Source organism: Sinohyriopsis cumingii, chromosome 4 (genome assembly GCF_028554795.1).
Source record: "Sinohyriopsis cumingii isolate HCF-2022 chromosome 4, ASM2855479v2, whole genome shotgun sequence".
Taxonomy (NCBI): Eukaryota; Metazoa; Mollusca; class Bivalvia; order Unionida; family Unionidae; genus Sinohyriopsis; species Sinohyriopsis cumingii.
In genome coordinates this window covers 97,712,037-97,732,683 of record NC_142964.1, presented here as the reverse complement: position 1 = coordinate 97,732,683, position 20,647 = coordinate 97,712,037, and the positions used below count along the sequence as shown (strand labels likewise).

The 20,647-nt window shown below is 33.4% G+C and overlaps 1 protein-coding gene across 1 annotated transcript in view; it reads left to right on the top strand.

Moving 5' to 3' along the window:
• Positions 1-19,297, top strand: part of LOC149801736 (uncharacterized) — a 97,045-nt gene extending 77,748 nt beyond the window's left edge. Inside the window, exon 17 of the mRNA XM_089956840.1 lies at positions 3,577-19,297. Within this exon, the coding sequence (XP_089812966.1) occupies positions 3,577-3,746 (170 nt within the window). The 3' untranslated portion in view covers positions 3,747-19,297. The remainder of the gene's footprint in view (positions 1-3,576) is intronic.
• Positions 19,298-20,647: the final 1,350 nt, after the last annotated feature.

Genomic DNA, 20,647 nt, shown 5'->3' with positions numbered 1-20,647 from the left:
GATTCTTGGATTCAGAAAGCTGACAATCTTTCCTCAGAAATGGCCTTTTTGCTCTCACCTACAGCAATGATAATATACACTAGATCAGGGATCTCAAACGCAAACCACTCTGAGGGCTGCATGAGGGCATTTTTAGTGGCCCAAGGGCTGCACCACCTTTTTTATCTCTCATGACACCCTGTGACGCCAATCATTTTGCAGACCACAGGATATGGCTTGGCAGGGTGCATGCGTCCCATGAGCCGCGTGTTTGAGACATCTGCACTAGACATGCTATACTGGAGTCAGAATTGATCCCTTGCATATACAGTGAAACCTCCCTTAAAGGACATCTGGATGAATGTCTCCTCTCCATATAGGACACTCATGAACCCACAACAAGAGTCCCCATACGTTTAACACAGAGGACACTTTATTTTGGCCAAAAGACATATTGAATATGCTTCCTTATAAGTTGGTTCCAATGACAAACTGCACATAATTTGCCAGCAGATCTTGGTCTATGCAGTTTGCTAGGAGTATTCAGTAGAACAAACAACATAGACCCTGATCTACCAGTGCATTATGTGGTGGCAGATTAGGGTCTGTGTTGCTTACAGAAGGACTAAACTTATAAGTGAGTGTATGTGGTATTCATTTTCACATTTTCACTGTATATATGGGATCTTGTGACATGTAGTATTGACAATCATCGTGTAGATTAGGCTTTTCATTTTTTGTACATTATTTGGGGTCTTGATTCAGTACAAAGATGTATTTTTCAGAAAAATTAAGTCTGTCCAGGACAGTCATCTTCATATAAAGTATGCCAATACATATCTTTCATGTTTCTTTCAGACAGATTTTGCTGTAGGTAAATACTGTATACTGGTACCATGGTGGTATAAATTCCTATCAATAAATTTTGGAATTTATTTTCCAACTGTATCAATATATTGAATTTACTCCAGTGCTGGATATTTAGTATTGCTTCTATTTTAGTGCATTGGCTGATAAGTGTTGAAGGTAAGCAAAAATACTAGCTTGTTAAATACTTTTTTTTTGCAAGTTGTTGACACTATTTATGCATAGTTGAAAGTTGCACATGCATTTCTCAATCTGGACAGTTTTATTATAGCCATACTGTAGCATATATCATATATACTTGCTTAAAAGTCCAACTACAACCAACATAGACTCTGGTCATCATTTGCATAGTGTGCCCAAAGATCAGGGTTTATGGTGTTTGTTCTATTGATTACTCATAAAACTGCATAGATCCTGATCTGCCAGTGGATTGTTTGATGGTAGATCTGGGTCTACACAGTTTAGCTGAACTTGACTTATAAGCAAATACCTATGGTACCTCGTTTTCTGAGAAATGTCTTGTGGTTTTTTACATCTATTAACACCTTCATATGTGTTTTAATAAATAAAGCCTATAGTTTTGTTTATTCTTATATATGCCTGAACCCATAAAATTGTTCTGATTCCTTGAATATCTTATTTCTTTTTTTATATATATATATATATATATATATATATATATATATATATATATATATATATATATATATATATATATATATATATATTGTTACAAGAAAGGGGTCTTTACTTGACCGAGCGGTTGTCAATCCCTGGTGCAATTCCAGCTGCTACAAGTCATAAGTTTTCCCCAACTTTCCAGAGACTTCCACTTCAGTTGTAACTACAGGTTTCTGTACTGCCACCTGTTCTTGCCTTGGAAAATATAGGAGTATCCCCTAACACTGGGAACTATTTTAACTCCACCACCTTAGGCCAGTCAGTGTATGCTTTCCAGGCACATTTAGCCAATATAACTGCACCACATTTGCCCCCATGGCAACCTAAATGGTATCTGCTGAGTCCCTTCTTTTTTATTCTCTTGTGTAATTTACCATTTCCTATCGTAAATACTGCCACTGCAGTCACACCACCAATGTACACCACTAGATTTTAACATAGACTATCTTACTCCAGGGACATTCATTTGGTTTTGGCCTGAATTCACTGCTAGTGAACCATGGCATCATGGAAACTCATTAACACTTCACTCCGTGACGTTTGCTCCTAGCAATTGGCTAATTATTTCGGGCTAAGGATATTTCCATTCCGAATTCCAATAATCACACAAGTAATCACACAAATCTAAGAATTCCTTAAAATGGGGCACTATAACCAAATGCGCATACTCCAACTTTATTACTATATATATATATATATATATATATATATATATATATATATATATATATATATATATATATATATATATATATGTAGTGTGTGTGTTTGTTCATGTGTGATTTGGATTTTTAATGTAGCTTTAACAATTTTTTCAGTTATATTACAACAATGTCTGCAGTGTGGCAGTTGATAGTGATGTCCTCCACTAGGATATCATGCTACAGACACGTAATATCATGTCCCACCCAGTCACATTAGCCTGTCACCAGGCCGACCAGTCCTAACACTAACCTCTTAATGCTGAATGAAAAGTGTTGCAGCTGCTAGTACCATTTTTATAAGTCTTTGGTATGACTAGGCCGGGGTTCAAACCCAGGACTTCCTGCACCTGAGTTGGATGCTCTAACCACTTAGGCCACGGGAGCAGTTATATATATATATATATTGGAAAATGTTGTGGGACCTTATCATTTTGTAGTCTCACAATCTGGACTGTATTATGTGATGATGTGCATTCCCTGATGTCAGGTTGACAGCTAGTGTCTGTGTACATGCATACCCTGATGTCAGGTTGACAGCTAGTGTCTGTGCTGTTGCTCTGAGGCAGTTAATGAAATCAGGAAGCAACCCATACTAAGTAGGATTACAGACAGGTGGAAAAATTACATCAGCATTTGTCACTTGGATCTGCCTGTATTTATTACAAAAAGATAAATTTAGGAAAAGATTAAAGATGCCTGGATGGCATCAAGATTTAAGCAATTAAAATTTCAATTTCCATAATTTTATGATAAGTGTTGTCATTATACAGATGTTTTAATGATTTCCTCTCATTATTTTGAATTAGCAAGGTGTCAGTCAGTGTGGATAATTTTCTGCAGAAAGGATCTATATTTTTTGGAAGGATTCACCAACCTTATTTTGTGCTTATACCACCTACCAAGGTGTGACCAATGTAGATTTTTCATGAAAATTACTCAGGTTTATCCCTCTGCTACATTTTTTAATATGTCAAATTCAGGATTAATAAATTTCAGTATTATGCCCAGAACAACCAGCTTGTTGTAAAACATTAGTTAAATGCTATTATCGTATTATAGTTTTTAAGTAATATCATTTTATTTTTAAAAATTAAGTTGAGTTTTTGTTCACAGTTGACATGTTAAATGAAATTAAGATCATACAATTCTAAGCTTTAGTGAGTTTACCACCAGCCACAGCCAATCAAAAAAGATGTTTCAGAATATAGTGTGAAAAGTTGTATAATTTTGTGTCTGATGTCACATAATGTGCTGCAGATCAGGGTTTGTTGTTGACTTGAAATACAATAAACAATGCATACTGTGATATACATCAGCAGATACAGTAAATTATTTTCTGTTTCAGTGGATCCAGCTTTTCTGGCCAAGCTCAATCAGATTATGGTGACCCCTCAGACATTTAGATCTCCAATACCCCATCAGTCATCATACCCTGGAGCAGGGAATGAGGACGACTGGTATGAACCAATTCCAGCAGATGAAGTCTTCTATCTAAATGAAAAATACAACAATTGATGACAATGACATTTGGCAGATTGATGCACATAACATACAAAATGTATGCATTAAAGTCAGTGTTGTTGTCTTTGCTGATTGAAAATGGACTTCACATCAAGACAGTTGGCATTGTTTAAAGATCGCTGATGGAAATCTGCTCCGAAGATCCAGACAAATGAATCCAGATGAACTACACTTGACAATTATATGTATAATATGCTATAGCTTGAAGATAGTGACATCCATATACTCTGATCTGCACAATATTTGACTTTGGTCTCTTATCCCTATTCCTAGTAGAGCCATCAATTTTAGGGTTTCTTTGTTTGAATTACATGCAATAATTGCTGATATAGCATAAAACTGTCAGAAGATTCTATTGTCTAAAAAATGATTTCAGTCGACAGATTTTAGGTAATGCAACAGCAGTTTTTGGGGTCTAAAATTGCTGTAGGCATATTAGTCAAGATTGAGTCTTTTGCTGCATCCAGTATTTAGGTCATCTGTATGGGAAGCAACAATGGTGCCATAAATCACAAAAATAATACCTACCGGTATGTTTAAAATCAGCTAATGTTTATCTCCAATTAATTAAGTTTTACTCAATTTAACTATACTTATAATTAGATGTTATATATTTGTAACAGTTCATACCAGTAGGTATTTTTGTGCACATGTACATAGTTTCACATGATATAATGGCACTGTGACTGTGTTTACATTTAGAAGAGTCTACTGAAGATACATGGGGATGTTTATAGGGTGAGAAATCTCATATATGCTATTAACTTTAATTCCTTGGAGTTGTTTTGAAATGTTAACATTTTACTCTTAAAGCCTCAGCTATAATCAAGCACAACATGCTACAGCAGGAATAGTCATCAAATGGAACACTTCCATCCCATTTATGAAAATAGACCCCACCCTACATATTACAACTGTGTAATCACATCATATACCTACTGTAACTGTATAATTCTACTCCATAACAGTCGTACATCTCCTTCATTCATCTTATAATGTCATATGCTAGACAGTTTTTTTTTAATGCTTTCTGTGAATTCACTATTTTTCATGGGATACCAATGTATTTAAAAAACCAGTGAACAATATTTCTACTTTGGAAACAATGAGACTACTTCCAAACTCTATAAATTCAAGCACTTAATAAAATATCATTATTGAGAAAACCACCAAAGTTGATGTGCACAAAAAAAAATTGAATTTAGGGTATTTAAAACAAAGTTTTCTGCCCTACGTCTAATGCCATATGTTAATAAGCCCCAGTGGAGAAAATTGTTGCTTAATGTTATATGCAAATATTTCTAAGTGAACCTGCTGTTTTGTTCTTTTGTTTTCCAAATTTCATTCCCAAAAATAAATGTAATATTAGATGCTTACCAACTTCTAGCTGAGAACCACATCTCTAGTTTTGCTAATGTCTTTAATTTGGTACATATACGCTGACTTGTACAGGCCAAATAACTTTTTTTCAGACTTTAAATTATTATTTGATAGAGCTTCGAGAATTTGTTGGTACTGATGAAAATATACCATACTTAAAAAATATATGCATTTTTTGTTGAAGACTTGTCTTTGTATTCTATCATAGTTATTTGACATCAATATTTGTTTAATATTTTTTTGTAAATAAATTATATTTTTTTTATGAGCTTTTAAGGTGTATTAATACAGCTTTCAATAGGTTCTTCAGAGTGTCTGCAGTCTGTCTCAAATAGCAGGGAATTTACATTTATGTACTAATTAACAGTAATGAAGATTTGTGGTTGGCCAGAAAATGAAACACATTAAATAAACATTTCAGCAGATCAATACATATTAGTTCTGGCATAAGGATTAGTCGGCAGGATAAAGTGATACCCTTTCCTAATCTAAGATGCCATAATCTTGGTAGGTATAAGCTGTTTTTCTTTACAAAGAATATATGAATAGAACATTTTTATACTAAAAATGATCAGTAGAAATATTGGGAGAAAGAGAGGGTGAATGAAATAGGGACTTGGTATGATATTGATACACTTACAAAGGACTTGGGATGATATTGACATACTTACAAAGGACTTGGCATGATATTGACACACTTACAAAGGACTTAGCATGATACTGATATACAGTGTGACCCCGCTATAGCATGCTCCGTTATAACATGAATTCATTTATAACATGATTTTGGCATGGCTCCCAAAATTTCATATACAGTGTGACTCTGCTATAACACGGTAGTTGGGAGCCATAAAACCTGACTGCGTTATATACTGAACCATGTTATATGCAACCAAGTCAGTTAGCTGAAGAAAATATACCCCCCAAAAAAAAAATGGGGGGTGGGGGTGGGTAATAAATGCGGGAGTTAAAATACGTGCTATGTGTACATGTACTTTTTTTTCATACACAAATAGTTTTGTTCTCTTTCTCAAAAGTGTGAAAAGTAACATGTAAAAAGTCCATTCTCATTTTGGGGAAGAGATTGTGTATGAATTTAATACAAAATGATTGTGGTGTGGCTTGTGCAATTTCATACACATGTATTTTTCTCATACACAGAAAAATGTTTTTTCATCTTAAAAGTATGAAAAATTATGTGTAGAAAGTTTATTCACTGATCACGCTGGCTTTGCCAATGTTGCAAATTGCAATTTATTTTCCTTACTTACAAAAAATGTACCATCTGGAGAGTTTGTGACACTGTTGTCCGTTTAAGCTTGTATGTATGACCTTGAGTTTGGAGTATTCAGATTCAGAGGCACCATGAAAGGAAACCACAGACTTGATATAAAATGCACTGAAATTTATTTATTGTTAGATAAATTCTTTGTTCATATTAACAAACCATCTTAAAAGTACATTGTTATATCATAATCCACTTATTCTGACATCTGGCCTTTCAAACAACTTTCAAAGGACTGCTGTGAGATTTTTTGTTGTTGGCATTTCTGGAAGTGAAGATCGACTGGATGAGGAGGCATTATCTCCAGATGAAATAGTGTCGGACTATAAGCCATTCGTTAGTAATTAATATACATGTATTTATTTCGACTGACATTTGTATGTGGATGGTAAGTAAAATTTCTCTTCTTTTCACTCATAGAAATAAATCCTTCAGAACACTCACAATTTCTTTAGTAATCCCTGTCAGAACACATGTTGTTGGTCTTTTGTTTTAAATTTCTTACACATGCATGGAAGGCAGCATCACTCCACTACCAGAAATGTAAAAAAAAACCCAAAAAACAACAACAAAAAACAAACAAAAAAATACAACTGAAAATGGAGATCTACTTGTTGGTCTATCCAATAGTCATGCTACCGGGACTAGGTCTATCCAATAGTCATGCTACCGGGACTAGGTCTATCCAATAGTCATGCTACCGGGACTACGTCTATCCAATAGTCATGCTACCAGGACTAGGTCTATCCAATAGTCATGATACCGGGACTAGGTCTATCCAATAGTCATGCTACCAGTACTACGTCTATCCAATAGTCATGCTACCAGGACTAGGTCTATCCAATAGTCATGATACCGGGACTAGGTCTATCCAATAGTCATGATACCGGGACTAGGTCTATCCAATAGTCATGCTACCGGGACTAGGTCTATCCAATAGTCATGCTACCGGGACTAGGTCTATTCAATAGTCAGGCTACCGGGACTAGGTCTATTCAATAGTCAGGCTACCGGGACTAGGTCTATCCAATAGTCATGCTACCGGGACTAGCTACAATCAAACAACTATTGAATGCAAGAACAGTAACTTCTACAATTGGCCAAAAAAAGACAGCTAATTCTTTTTGTTTTTAAAATGTACATAGAAAAAAGTTTTGCTGAAACTTCAAAGAAAACTGATCACCTTTGAAGCACTGATCATTCTGTAAAAATACTAAGCAAAGAAAAAAATTTATATCTGAGTATAATAGACAAACAATGTTCTACAGTTATTTGATGTTGCTGCCGCATTAAGAAACAGACATCTATTTGGTCCTCCAAAGCTGTCCTTTAGGAGTAACTTCAATAACATGCACCATTCATCAAAGAAAGCCGACTACAATCTTCAATAAAAACAACAAAAAATGTTCATGAAAGGAAGTTGGCACCCAATTTAAATAAAAGTACACACTTATGATTAGCCTAGGTAGTCTCAGCAAGGTGATAGGTCAATGTAAGTACATGTACATGTTGTATGTAAACAACTATAGCCACATGCTATTTACACAGTTGTAGTCAATTGTTTAGTGATGATTGGATATAGATCAAAATGAGGACTATACATTTTTTATATGTGTGTTATTTGTGTTTTCTAATAGGATGTGAATCATACATGTATTTTATAGTATGGATTGTACTAAACAAATTCAAGTTGTTGTTGTTTTTGTTGTTGTTGTTGTAGGGTTTAACACCATTTTTCAGCATACGATAGGCTATACATGGTGGCCAGTATTAATGGTGGAGGAAGAACCCGGGAAAACCCCAGAAAGAACCACCAACCCACAAGAAGCTACTGGCAAGCTTTCTAACATACCCACATTGGCCGAAACGGAGACTTGAACCCACGCAGACAGAAGTGAGATGGCAATGATCCATAACGGAGAGCGCTTTAGACCACTTGGCTACTTGGGGCCCCAATTGCAAGTTGTTAATATACAAGTGTATTTCAGACTAGATTTATCTTCATTAATCAAAAGCACATATTTTTGTGACCAATTTTATTACCCACTCATCCACCCCTGGCCATATGTTAGGTAAATACATCATTTTCTTCAGCTAACAGACTTGGTTGGTTATAACACAGTTCAGTCTATAACATGGTCAGGTTCTATGGACTTCAACCATCGTGTTATAGTGGGGTCACACTGTACTTACAAGAGACTTAGCATGATATTGACACACTTACAAAGGACTTGGCATTATACTGATGCCCTTACAAGGGACTTGGCATGATATTGATGTACTTACAAGGGACTTGGTTGATGCACTTACAAGGGACTTGACATGATATTAATACACTTACAAGGGACTTGGCATGATATTGATACACTTACAAGGGACTTGACATGATATTAATATACTTACAAGGGACTTGACATGATATTAATATACTTACAAGGGACTTGACATGATATTGATACACTTACAAGGGACTTGGCATGATATTGATACACTTACAAGGGACTTGACATGATATTAATATACTTACAAGGGACTTGACATGATATTAATATACTTACAAGGGACTTGACATGATATTGATATACTTACAAGGGACTTGGCATGATATTGATATACTTACAAGGGACTTGGCATGATATTGATACACTTACAAGAGATAATATTATATAAAAGGTGTATCAATGCAGCTTTTATATGTGACCACTAACATCTCTGCAGTCTGACTCAAATTGTAAGACATCTGCATGTTCCTTGGTACTAATTAGGGTCCAACATTCAAATGATGTAGCTAGGTTGGTAATAATTAGGGTCCCACATTATGATGATGTAGCTAGGTTGATAATAATTAGGGCTCCACATTCTGATGATGTAGCTAGATTGGTAATAATTAGAGCCCTAAATTTTGATGATGTAGCTAAGTTGGTTATTAGGGTCCCATACGAAGATGCTGTAGCTAATTTGGTAATAATTAGGGTCCCATATTAAGATGATGTAGCTAGATTTCTAATAAATAGGATCCCATATCAAAATGATTCAGCTAGGTTGGTAATAATTAGGGTCCCATAAAATGCTGTAGCTAGGTCGCTAATAAATAGGGTCCCATATCAAGATGATGCAGCTAGGTTGGTAATAATTAGGGTCCCGTATCAAGATGATGCAGCTAGGTTGGTAATAATCAGGGTCCTACATTAAGATGTTTTAGCTAGGTTGGTAATAATTATGGCCGCACATTAAGATTACTGTTGAGCTATCCAGTAATCACATTTACATATATTCATTCATTCATACTTATTGCAGTGATTACACTTAATTGCATCATATTTGGTGGGTGAATTGCCTCTGACATTTACATGTGTCTTTTAAAAATTCATCTTGTCAGGTTTAATTTGAATGGAGTTATTGCCTTTGACCTATCAGTTTAAATCTCCCCACATCTGATCATCATATTCAGCATAGGTCATGAACCATTCAACATATTTGGACGCAATTTGGTATGAACCTTGCCTCACAGATTTATGTGTGCCTTTCTGGATTATGTGTCCTCATCTCCACGTTTGTAATGGAGTTATGGCCCTTGACAATTAACTTAATATTACCACATGGGATGTTGCTTGTAACAAGCATAGCTCAAGAACCAGTCAACATGTTCTGATAAAATTTGGTATGAACATTGTCTTACATGCCTTTGGATAGAGTTATGGCCTTGACAATTAACTCCATATCTTAACATTGGATAATTCCTTATGACCAATATAGCTCAAGAACCATTCAACATATTCTGATGAAATTTGATATGAATTTTGTCTGATGCTGTCTGCTCCATTTTGGACAGAGTTATGCCCATTGTCAGGCATACTTAGGCCTCACTTTGAACATTGTTTTCAATCATCATTGCTCAAGAATGATTCAACATATTCTCTTGGAATTAGATAAGTACATTGTCCTGTTACACTTTGATGTTTTTCTTATTGATTTTGTCTCATCTGCACCATTTTGGAAAATTTGTAACCCTTGTCAGTCAACTTTGTATCTATTCATGGAATGTTGCCTCTAGTCAGCATATTCTGATGCAGTTTGGTGTGAACATTGTTTAATATACATTTATATTTCATCTACTCCATTTTGGACAGAGTTATGGCCCTTGTTGATCAGCTAAATATCTTTATATGGACCGTTGCTTGAATTTATGAGATCTTGAATGAGTTGGATAAGTTTTCATTTCACATCATCATTTACATTAGTAATGGCCCCTGAATGCAGATCATCACCTGTCTCTGCTTTCTCAACGTATGTTCTTCTAAGGACTTACGGAACAAATGATAGTGAGTGGGCAGTGTACTGATCCCTAATAGCGCTAGTTTGTACTTAATTATAAATTTTGTCCATTGTCAAGTATCTTTCATTTTATATTTGATACTGAAAATTAGTCACCAACTGCTGGTGTGGGTTCTGCTGAAATATAAAATATGGGTAAAAAATATGGGTCAAAAATATGGGTCAAACTGTAATGATAATCATTGATTTGGTCCAGGGAATTTTAGCCATAGGACTGGATGAGAACATACTAGTATTTGTGTTTTATATTGATCATCAAGTTAACATATTTTGATTTTTTATACTCGATTTCCTTTGAAATATATTGGTATATTCTTCATATATAGGCTTTCTCTTTGTGCCACCAAATATTTGGTCTCTGAGAAGGGAACATTGACAGATGAAAAGTAGACCAAACAGACATACTTCTGTAATCATAACAATGAACTCGGGTCTTTAAATGACAGCGACAAGACAGGGTCAGAACATTCTTATTATTTACTCGGATAATAAACCCATTTAAACACTTAATAAAATGTATGCAAATTTATACAAAGAAACCCTTGTCAACTATTATACCCCTGCCCACTTTTCATCACATTTACAAGTTGGGACTTCCTGGACTTATCATGGGAGAGACACTGTCCCTAGCAAATACGACAAAAATCTCCCAAAAGAGAACTAAAGTTGCATCTGAAAAAAGTAATATACACTTTCTTATTCAAACCTGACAGTAGCAATAAAAAATTTTTTTAAAATTTAAGTTAGAAGGGGTTACAGACACTTTATTTCAAATGTTTAAGATGCATCTTAAGGTTTGATTTTGGAATTAAAACTTGACATAACTTTGAAAACTATTAATAATGTACTTTAGAAATTTTTCCAGTCAAGCAATCATTGTCTAACTTAAGATTAATAATTGTGGGTGATTCAGATTTGTAACATTGAGCTTTAAAAAAATTTCAGTTGTATCACTACGATGTCTGTAGGAAGCTAGTTTATTGTGATGTCTAGCACTGGGGCATCATGCCACAGACATGTAGCATGATATCCTACCCAGTCACATCATCCTGACACCAGGCTGACTAGTCCTAACTAACCTCTTAATGATGGGTGCTTAGTGAGGCAGCTGTTACTACAATATTTATAAGTCTTTGGTCGACTCTGCCAGGGTTTGAACCCACATCCTCCTGCATCCAAGGTGGATGCTGTAACCACTGAGGCCACTGGATTAGTCAGGATTAATAATAAAATAATTCAAGAGTTACTAGTTATACAGTGTACGGTATGAAGATGTTAAGTACAACAATTTGTATAACCTACCAGAGATTATACCTTTTTTACCAGGGTGAGAAAAACTATTTTAACATTATTTATATATTTATTGGCATTACCAGCAAATACTAAAATGTGTTTGTTTTCAAAGTGTCAGTTTTCCATGATTTTGTCTTATTTTGTCTAGTCTGCTATTTCAAATGCTTTGTCAGGTTATCCTCTCATCCTGTTATGTACCATATTTCAAATGCGTTAACAGGTTTTCTGTCATCCTGTCTGGTGTGCTATTTCAAATGCTTTATTACTTTTCTCTCTCATCTTATCTATTGTACTATTTCAAATGCTTTATTACTTTTCTCTCTCATCTTATCTATTGTACTATTTCAAATGCTTTATTACTTTTCTCTCTCATCTTATCTATTGTAATATTTCAAATGCTTTATCTTGTTTTTCTCTCATCCTGTGTTATGTGCTATTTCAAATGCTTCATCATGTTTTTCCTCTCATCATGTCTGGTGTGCAATTTAAAATGCTTTATTACTTTTCTCTCTCATCTTATCTATTGTACTATTTCAAATGCTTTATAACTTTTCTCTCTCATCTTATCTATTGTACTATTTCAAATGCTTTATTACTTTTCTCTCTCATCTAATCTATTGTACTATTTCAAATGCTTTATCTGGTTTTTATAAGGACAAGAGGATTTTTCCACTCAGTTTTTTGAAAATACTCATCATACAAATTTGAAATTGTTTTATCATTGTTATCAAGCCAGTATATTTTGTAAAATGTATCACATTCTGAATGCCAGTTATGTAAAATTTTCCTCATAAATGGATAACTTCCAAAATTTATATTTGTTTTTGTTGTTGTTGTCCATCTTTCATTATGTCTGTATTAGAATGGAAGATGAATTACCAAGTTATACTTGCTTATAAGTTTATTACTTGCAGAAAACTGCACAGACCCAGATCTACCATCACATAATGCATCAGCCGAACTCTGGGTCTATGCAGTTTGTTACAAGTAATCAGTGGAACAAACAACATTATGTGATGGCAGATCAGAGTCTATGTTGTTTGCAGTTGGACTGGACTTATTAGTGAGTATATATGGTACATATAATATTTCATTATCTGCACACAAAAATAAACACAAAAAGCAACACAACAAAAACCAAGCTATGATTCTTATTTTCCTGCATAAAAATGTCTGATTTATACAATGAGTCAAGAAACATAAATTACTTTTTAACAATATCCAGATATTCAATCAGTCCAGCACTTAAAATGTTAAGTTAATACAATAGATATACTTTGTATATACATCATTTCATTGACTTCAAATTTATCTTGTATATAATAATAATAATAATAATAATAATAATAATAATAATAATAATAATAAAATTAAATGTATTGTTGCATTATATATATCACACACCATAATATCATATAATTAAGATTACTGAGATATCCAAGCAATCAGTTATTTTAATGGTGGATGTCAATTCGTTATTTTCATTTTGTAACCAGATTTTTGTCACCACTTAGTTTAGACAGATTCAGTACCAGCTATACTCGCTTATAAGTCATATCCAACTTCAAACAATATAGACCCTGATCTGCCACTGCACAATGCACTGGCACATCAGGGTCTGTGTTGTTTGTTCTACTAATTAATCCAAACAATATATTCACAAATTGTTTTAATTATCACTCTAATCTTATATATATATATATATATATATATATATATATATATATATATATATATATATATATATATATATATATATATATATATATATATATATATATATATATATATACGTTTTTATTCAACTACATATCCAAAGACACTGGATAGTGATTTGAGATGAAATAAATGGCATGTAGAGTGGGTATTTCTAATCTTCAAAAGCAAAGTTCCAGAGTATTGGAACCTTTGTTTTTGAAGAATTCCTTATATGGTTTGTGAATTTTATGCTGTTTGTCAGACATGGGTCTCCAATCAGAAGTGTTGCTAGGCTGCTCATACTGGAATCATGATTATAAATAGACTGTAACTGTATATCTTGTACAGATGGAATTGGACTTTAATAAATAATAGTATTAAGAAATCAGCTTAAGATCTCTGTTTTCTGTTTGGTCTCAGATTAGTCTGATTGCTTGAAGGTGTGCCAGCATTGCTATGTTTTTATCACTGAATTACCTCTTGCTGTAATACAGTATTCTAAATAAGGTTGTATGAAACTAATGATATAGTTTCCTGTACCTTTCTTGGAAAAAAATGGCTTATCCTACAAAGAAGCCATAAATCTGAATTAGTTTTTTTACTGATATATTTACTATGTGCTGTCCATCATAGATTATTATCTACAAAAGCACCATGTACAATGTACCATGTACATGTATAATTACAGATCATTTGCAAATATATATTGTTCAATATTGGCCATTGTAAATCATACAGGTCATGTATGTGCATTTAGTCATCTCAAATTAAATATCAATTGTTTTAAAATTTAATAGTAATTGTGTTTAACCAAAATCTATTAAATCCTGATCATTTCATCAAGAAACATCTAGATGAAAATTATTGATCGCTATTGACCTTTATAATGGTGGTCAGGTACTAAAACTGGGTCAAGAAAAGAGCACGTTCAGTCTAATTGTCACAGTATAGGGTAGTACGAATTTGTTTATCAACATGCCTAGCTTTAATTGTGATATCACAGTGTGTGACATTCAATCCGGATTATACTGGATCACACCTTTAGGTTGATCTCGTCCAAAATGTCCATATACTTTAACATTGATTTTTGCTTTATGTGCTTCTAAGGGCATGTAAATAATGACTTGTTGAGGAATATGATATATGAGGATCCAAATAAAGTGAATAAAAGGTATATAGAATCAAATTAAAAAAACAATGCCCATTACTGAAATATTTGATGGCGAATGCCTGCATGAACTGTATGACTTTTGCTGTGATAATTATCAAGAATCATCCATTATTTCTGTGTTGAGTAATATTTTCGTTTTACCTGTTAACTACCATACCAATTTCTCACTTTGCTTAGAGCACACCGTTCTGTAAGGAAATGTCCAATTACTCTTTGTGCTTTGGATGTCTGATAACATTGTGTCACTTGCATAGAGATCCATAGATGAAATTGAGTCCCCAGTGAAAGGAGTAGGTCATTAATGAATACTAGTAATAATAATGGACCTAAAATTTGGGGACTTCATATTTAACTTTTAAGGTTTAGAGAGAACATCATTTATATAAACATGCCATGTTCTCTCATTTAAATAAGAAGTAAACAATTTAATTTTGCAGTCATCATATTGGTAAATATTCTATTTGCTCAAAAGGATTTCATGATCAACCATGTAAAATGCTTTCCTGAAATCTAAAAGTACAGATCCTATAACAAAATTAATTTTCTTCATTCATAATGACGTCTCTGATTGAAAGAAAATGGGCTAGTATTTGTTAGAATCTGAAACAGTTGCATTTTTCTTATTAAGGTAAATCCAACTTTTGACAAGAGGAATATTATAAAACAGTTATATTTTTAGTAATGAAATTAAAATTTGACCATTGATAATAATTATAGAAAAATCATTGTAAATAATGTATTCTAAAGTTAAGGTATAATATACAATTCTATTTGCAACCATCTCTTTGTACATTCACATTAATGTTGAATAGTTTTTGTCACCCTTGCTTGCATTGTATGAGGTAGAGACAGTGTAATATCCATTGTATAAGATAGCTACAGTACATTATCCATTGTATGAGATAGACAGTGTACTATCATTTGTATGATATAGTTTAATATCCACTGTATGAGATAGAAACACTGCATGATCCATTGTATGAGATAAAGAGACAGTATACTATTCATTGTATGAGTTGTATTGTCCATTGTATGAGATAGAGACTGTAATGTCCTTTGTGTGAGATTTAGACAATGTAATATCTGTCTTATGAAACAGACTGTAATATTCATTGTTTGAGATAGAGACAATGTAATATCCATTGTACGAGACAGTGTAATATCATTTGTATGAAATAGAGACAGTGTAATATCCATTGTATAAGATAGAGACAGTGTATGAATAATAAAATTATGCACATTCCATGTACAGTGGTCCCTCACTTTAAATCTCCTCAGTTTATTGCCACCTCTCTTAAAACAGGTGTCTAATCATGGATTCTATTACATTGGTTAACTATTGTTTTTTCAGTGCTGTTTCATTTTCCTTTTTGGTTTAGGTTATGCCTTGAGAAAATCAATTATAATCTGAATTCATATCATTACATACTAAAAATTTTTGGACTGCAATGCACTGTCAAACACAATCTTGCTTGAAAACCCCTCCATACAATCCTTCCTTAATTATAAAATGATAACTGTTTGAACATACCTCAGTATAAGCCTTCCTCAGTTATAACATGGGTAACTGTTTGAACATCCCTCAATAGAGGCCATCCTCAGTTATAACATGAGTAACTGTTTGAACACCTCTCAATATTAGCCCTCACCAATTATAACATGGTAACTGTTTGAACACCCCTCAGTATAATCCTTCCTCAGTTATAACATAGTAACTTTGTATAGTTCAATCAGGAGTAGTACGGTTTTGGGGCACTGTACATTGTACTTGTTTTATTAATTATTAGAATATGGTCTCATGTCTCTTTCACTCAGGTACTACATGAATTTTGGATTTTGCGTGTTTATATATATATATATATATATATATATATATATATATATATATATATATATATATATATATATATATATATATACACACACACACAGTGTGACCCCGCTATAACATAGTAGTTGGGAGCCATAGAACCCGACCGTGTTATAGACCAAACTGTGTTATAGGCAACCACGTCAGTTGGCTGAAGAAAATGATGCAAGGTGGGATAGGTAATAAATGCGGGCAGTAAAATACATGCTTCATTGGCACAGTTACCATCTTAAATTGATGCATATTAAATCTGAAATATACCTGTAATGAAAATAGAGAAGGCATATATAATAGTTTACTTTATTTAGAGAACCACGAATTGGTACATATACATGAATACTGTTTATATATACATATCTAATACATAGCATGAATAGAGTATCAACCTCGTGTACTCCCCTGCAAATCTCATTGTATACATTGAATCCACAATACAAGTGATTCCATCAAAAATATGCACACACAGAGATTTAAAATATTCAGTAATTTTGTCACAGGTCATACTGGTCTGAATTCAGTGGGAAAACATAGCACAATCATGTATCGAATGATGAAGCACATTTCCTTTTCAGTACATCCCAAGTCAGTAAAGGTTAGTTAGCATTTTAAGCCGCTGTTGGTAGCATTTGTAACCATAAACTTTTTCCCTGCAAAAAGGAAACTTTCATGACACAGTAAAAATGCTCAAATCACATTGGAAAATGTAAAAATCCATCAGATTCCATAACTTTTATTTAAGTTTGGTACTAACTTCCTTTGAAGAAAAGTCTTTTGTTTTTATTGAAGATTGTAGTCAGCGTTCTTTGATGAAGGGTACATGTGTTATTGAAGTCACTGCTTAAGGATAGCTTTGGAGAACCAAACAAATGCCCATTTCTTATTGTAGTGGCAACATCAAATAATTGTATTGCATGATTGAGACTGATTTATTTCCATCTGCTGAGTATGCTTTCATAACATTTGGTGCTTTAAAGGTAATCTGTTTCCATTGAAACTTCTGCAAACTATTTTATCTGGGTACATTTTTAAAAAGGAATTGGTTGTCGTTTGGTCTATTCTAGTTACTGGATGTTGAATAAACCAATAAGTAAGATGTGGTTTTTTTACATTTGTAGTAGCAGCATGATGCTGCCTTCCACATATGCATCAGAAATTTAACAAAGGGTCAACAGATGATAGAGACAGGTGTTCTGGTCTGATGACAGGGATTATTACAGAAAATGTGAGCATTCTGAAGGATTTAGTTCTGAGAGAAAAGGAGAAGAATTTTCCATCCACATACAAATGTCAGTCTATGTAAATATGTTAATTACTAGCAAGTGGCCAAAAATCCGATGACAGATAGATTACGAGATAATGCCTCATCTGGTTGATCTCCATTACCAGAAATGTCAGCAACAAAAAAAGGATATCTCACATTATACAGTACTCATGCTACATGTGAAGATAAGCAAATTGTGATATAATAATGCACTGTTTGGATGGTTTGTCAATATGGACAAAGAATTTGTTTACGTAGAAAAAGATAAATTTCAGGGCATTTTTTAATCCAGTTTGCAGTTTCCTTTCATGAGGCCTCTGAATTTCTCCACTCCAAACGAATGGTTGTATATACAAGTTTAAACAGCCAACAATGTTGCCAATTAAAAACTAAATCTCTAGATGGTATATTTTGCCGCCGATAAGGAAAAAAATCCAAGTTTGTGACATTGGCAAAGCCTTACTGGATCCCAGAATAAACTTTTTACACATTTTTTTTTCAAACTTTTAAGAAGAAAAAAAACTATTTTTTCATGTACAAGAAAAATACATATAAAATTTCAGGAGCCACGCCATGATCATCTTGTATTACTCATATGCGATCTCTTCCCCAAAATGATAAGAAACTTTTTGTTTTTTTCATACTTTTAAGGAAGATTTTTTTTCATGAACTAGAAAAATATATGTATATGAAGTTTCGGGAGCCACACCACGACCATGTTATATCAGAATTCATGTTATTATAACGGAGCATGTTATAGCAGGGTCACAATCAATATATATATATATATGGTCATGTTATAGCTTGTTGGCACAGCATACATAGGTGCATGCTTTCTATTTATTCTATAATATGTTCAATTATATTTTTGAATTTTAATGCATGTCTTGTTTTATATATCTCTGCAGTTTTCAGTTTGTATTTAAAAAAACTTCATCATTTTTATTTGTATCACCTTTATCATTTGTAGAGAGTACCTTTATTGTTTCTGATATCATGCAGAAAGGTGTCTAAATATAACAAAATTCTAATTGTCAAAGGATCGCATTTGAGCTCATCTGACCAAAGTCCATATAAAAATATGGCATTATGTACGATGTCCATTGTGTGTTTTTCATCATGCATTATCAGTTGTGTCAGTCAAGATTCAGCACATTTGTGACATCTTTAAACAGCCAGTTTTAAAAATTCATTATAGTATGTTTCCTGGGTAATTTTCTATTAAAGTCATGTCAGTTTTTCATAATTTCTATATCATTCGTTTGTTTTCCATAGCAACAAAAGGTGAAGATTATTTATGATATTTTCTATGAAACCTTAGAGCTAATTTTGATCAAACTTGGTAGGAATATGTCTTAGGATACATTCTATCAATTTCTTTTTTCATCAATGCTTGTAGTAATCATTTCACTTAGAGAGTAACCAGGTGGAAAGTTTATTTTTAAGACCTCTAACAACCAAGGTTCATACATGACATGTTTATCAGGCTTTTATAGCTTTTTGTTAGCTGTTTGACTTCCATAGCAATCAAGTGGAAAATGTGTTTGTTACATATCTTCCTCAACCATTTCCTAATTTTTATCAAAGTCTGTTGGAATAATAATGCCATGTTCTACCAAAACTGATTCTAGTGGCTTCCCTAGCAACCATTTGAGTGCTAAAAATCAAATGGAAGATATATATGTAACATGTCAAAGAAAAAAACCACTGCACCTTTTTCAGATTTTGTAGGACTATGTCTGAAAACTATTAGATCAAAGTTGTACTTTGGTCACTTCCCTAGCAACCAATTGGTTTCCATAGCCATGTAAACGAAAAAAAAATTCTGAGATAAAAATATGGTCTTTGCCAAATTTCATAGGAATATTTCTTGGGGCATGGCATACCAAAGTATATTTTTATGGTTTCTGCAGTGACCATTTGGTTTCAAAAACAACTGGATGGATAATGTATCTCCAAAAACCTTTGGTCTAAGGTTGATTAAGGTTCATGATAACATTATCTGTTGGAGTTCTACCAAGATTTTCTTTTGGAGGCATCCCAAGTATTTATTTGGCTTCCATCAGAACTGGGCTGAAACTTTACTTTTTACACCAATATATTTGTACCAATGTTGGTCAAACTTTGCAGAAATGTTAATTGGAATCTGTTTTACTCATGTTGTTAATTTTGTGTCCTGCTTAGCAACCATGTATGGCTTCTAAAACAGTCAGTATTGAGGTGTAATGGTAATTGCTCATTCCTTAAACAGTCTTGGAAAGACCACGAATATCACCTGAAATGTTGGACTTTTGTTCATATGCTTTGATGTTGTTGGTGTCTTTAAGTTTTTCCTAAGTCATCAATTGCATTCCACAAGTAAGTTTTTACAGGAAAGGTTACATCAATAAATAGACACCATTGTCTAAAATGATTTCATGTTGGTGTGGTACTTTACACACATCAGTGATGTATCTTCTTAAATGAAAGCGCCATATAGTGATTGCAAAAATCTTGTTTTTAATTTTTGTATTCACTTGCCATTGAGCATACAAGATTTAGCATTCTGTGGAATTCTTTTCTTCATCACACAGATGCATGAAATCATAATGACCATAACGTG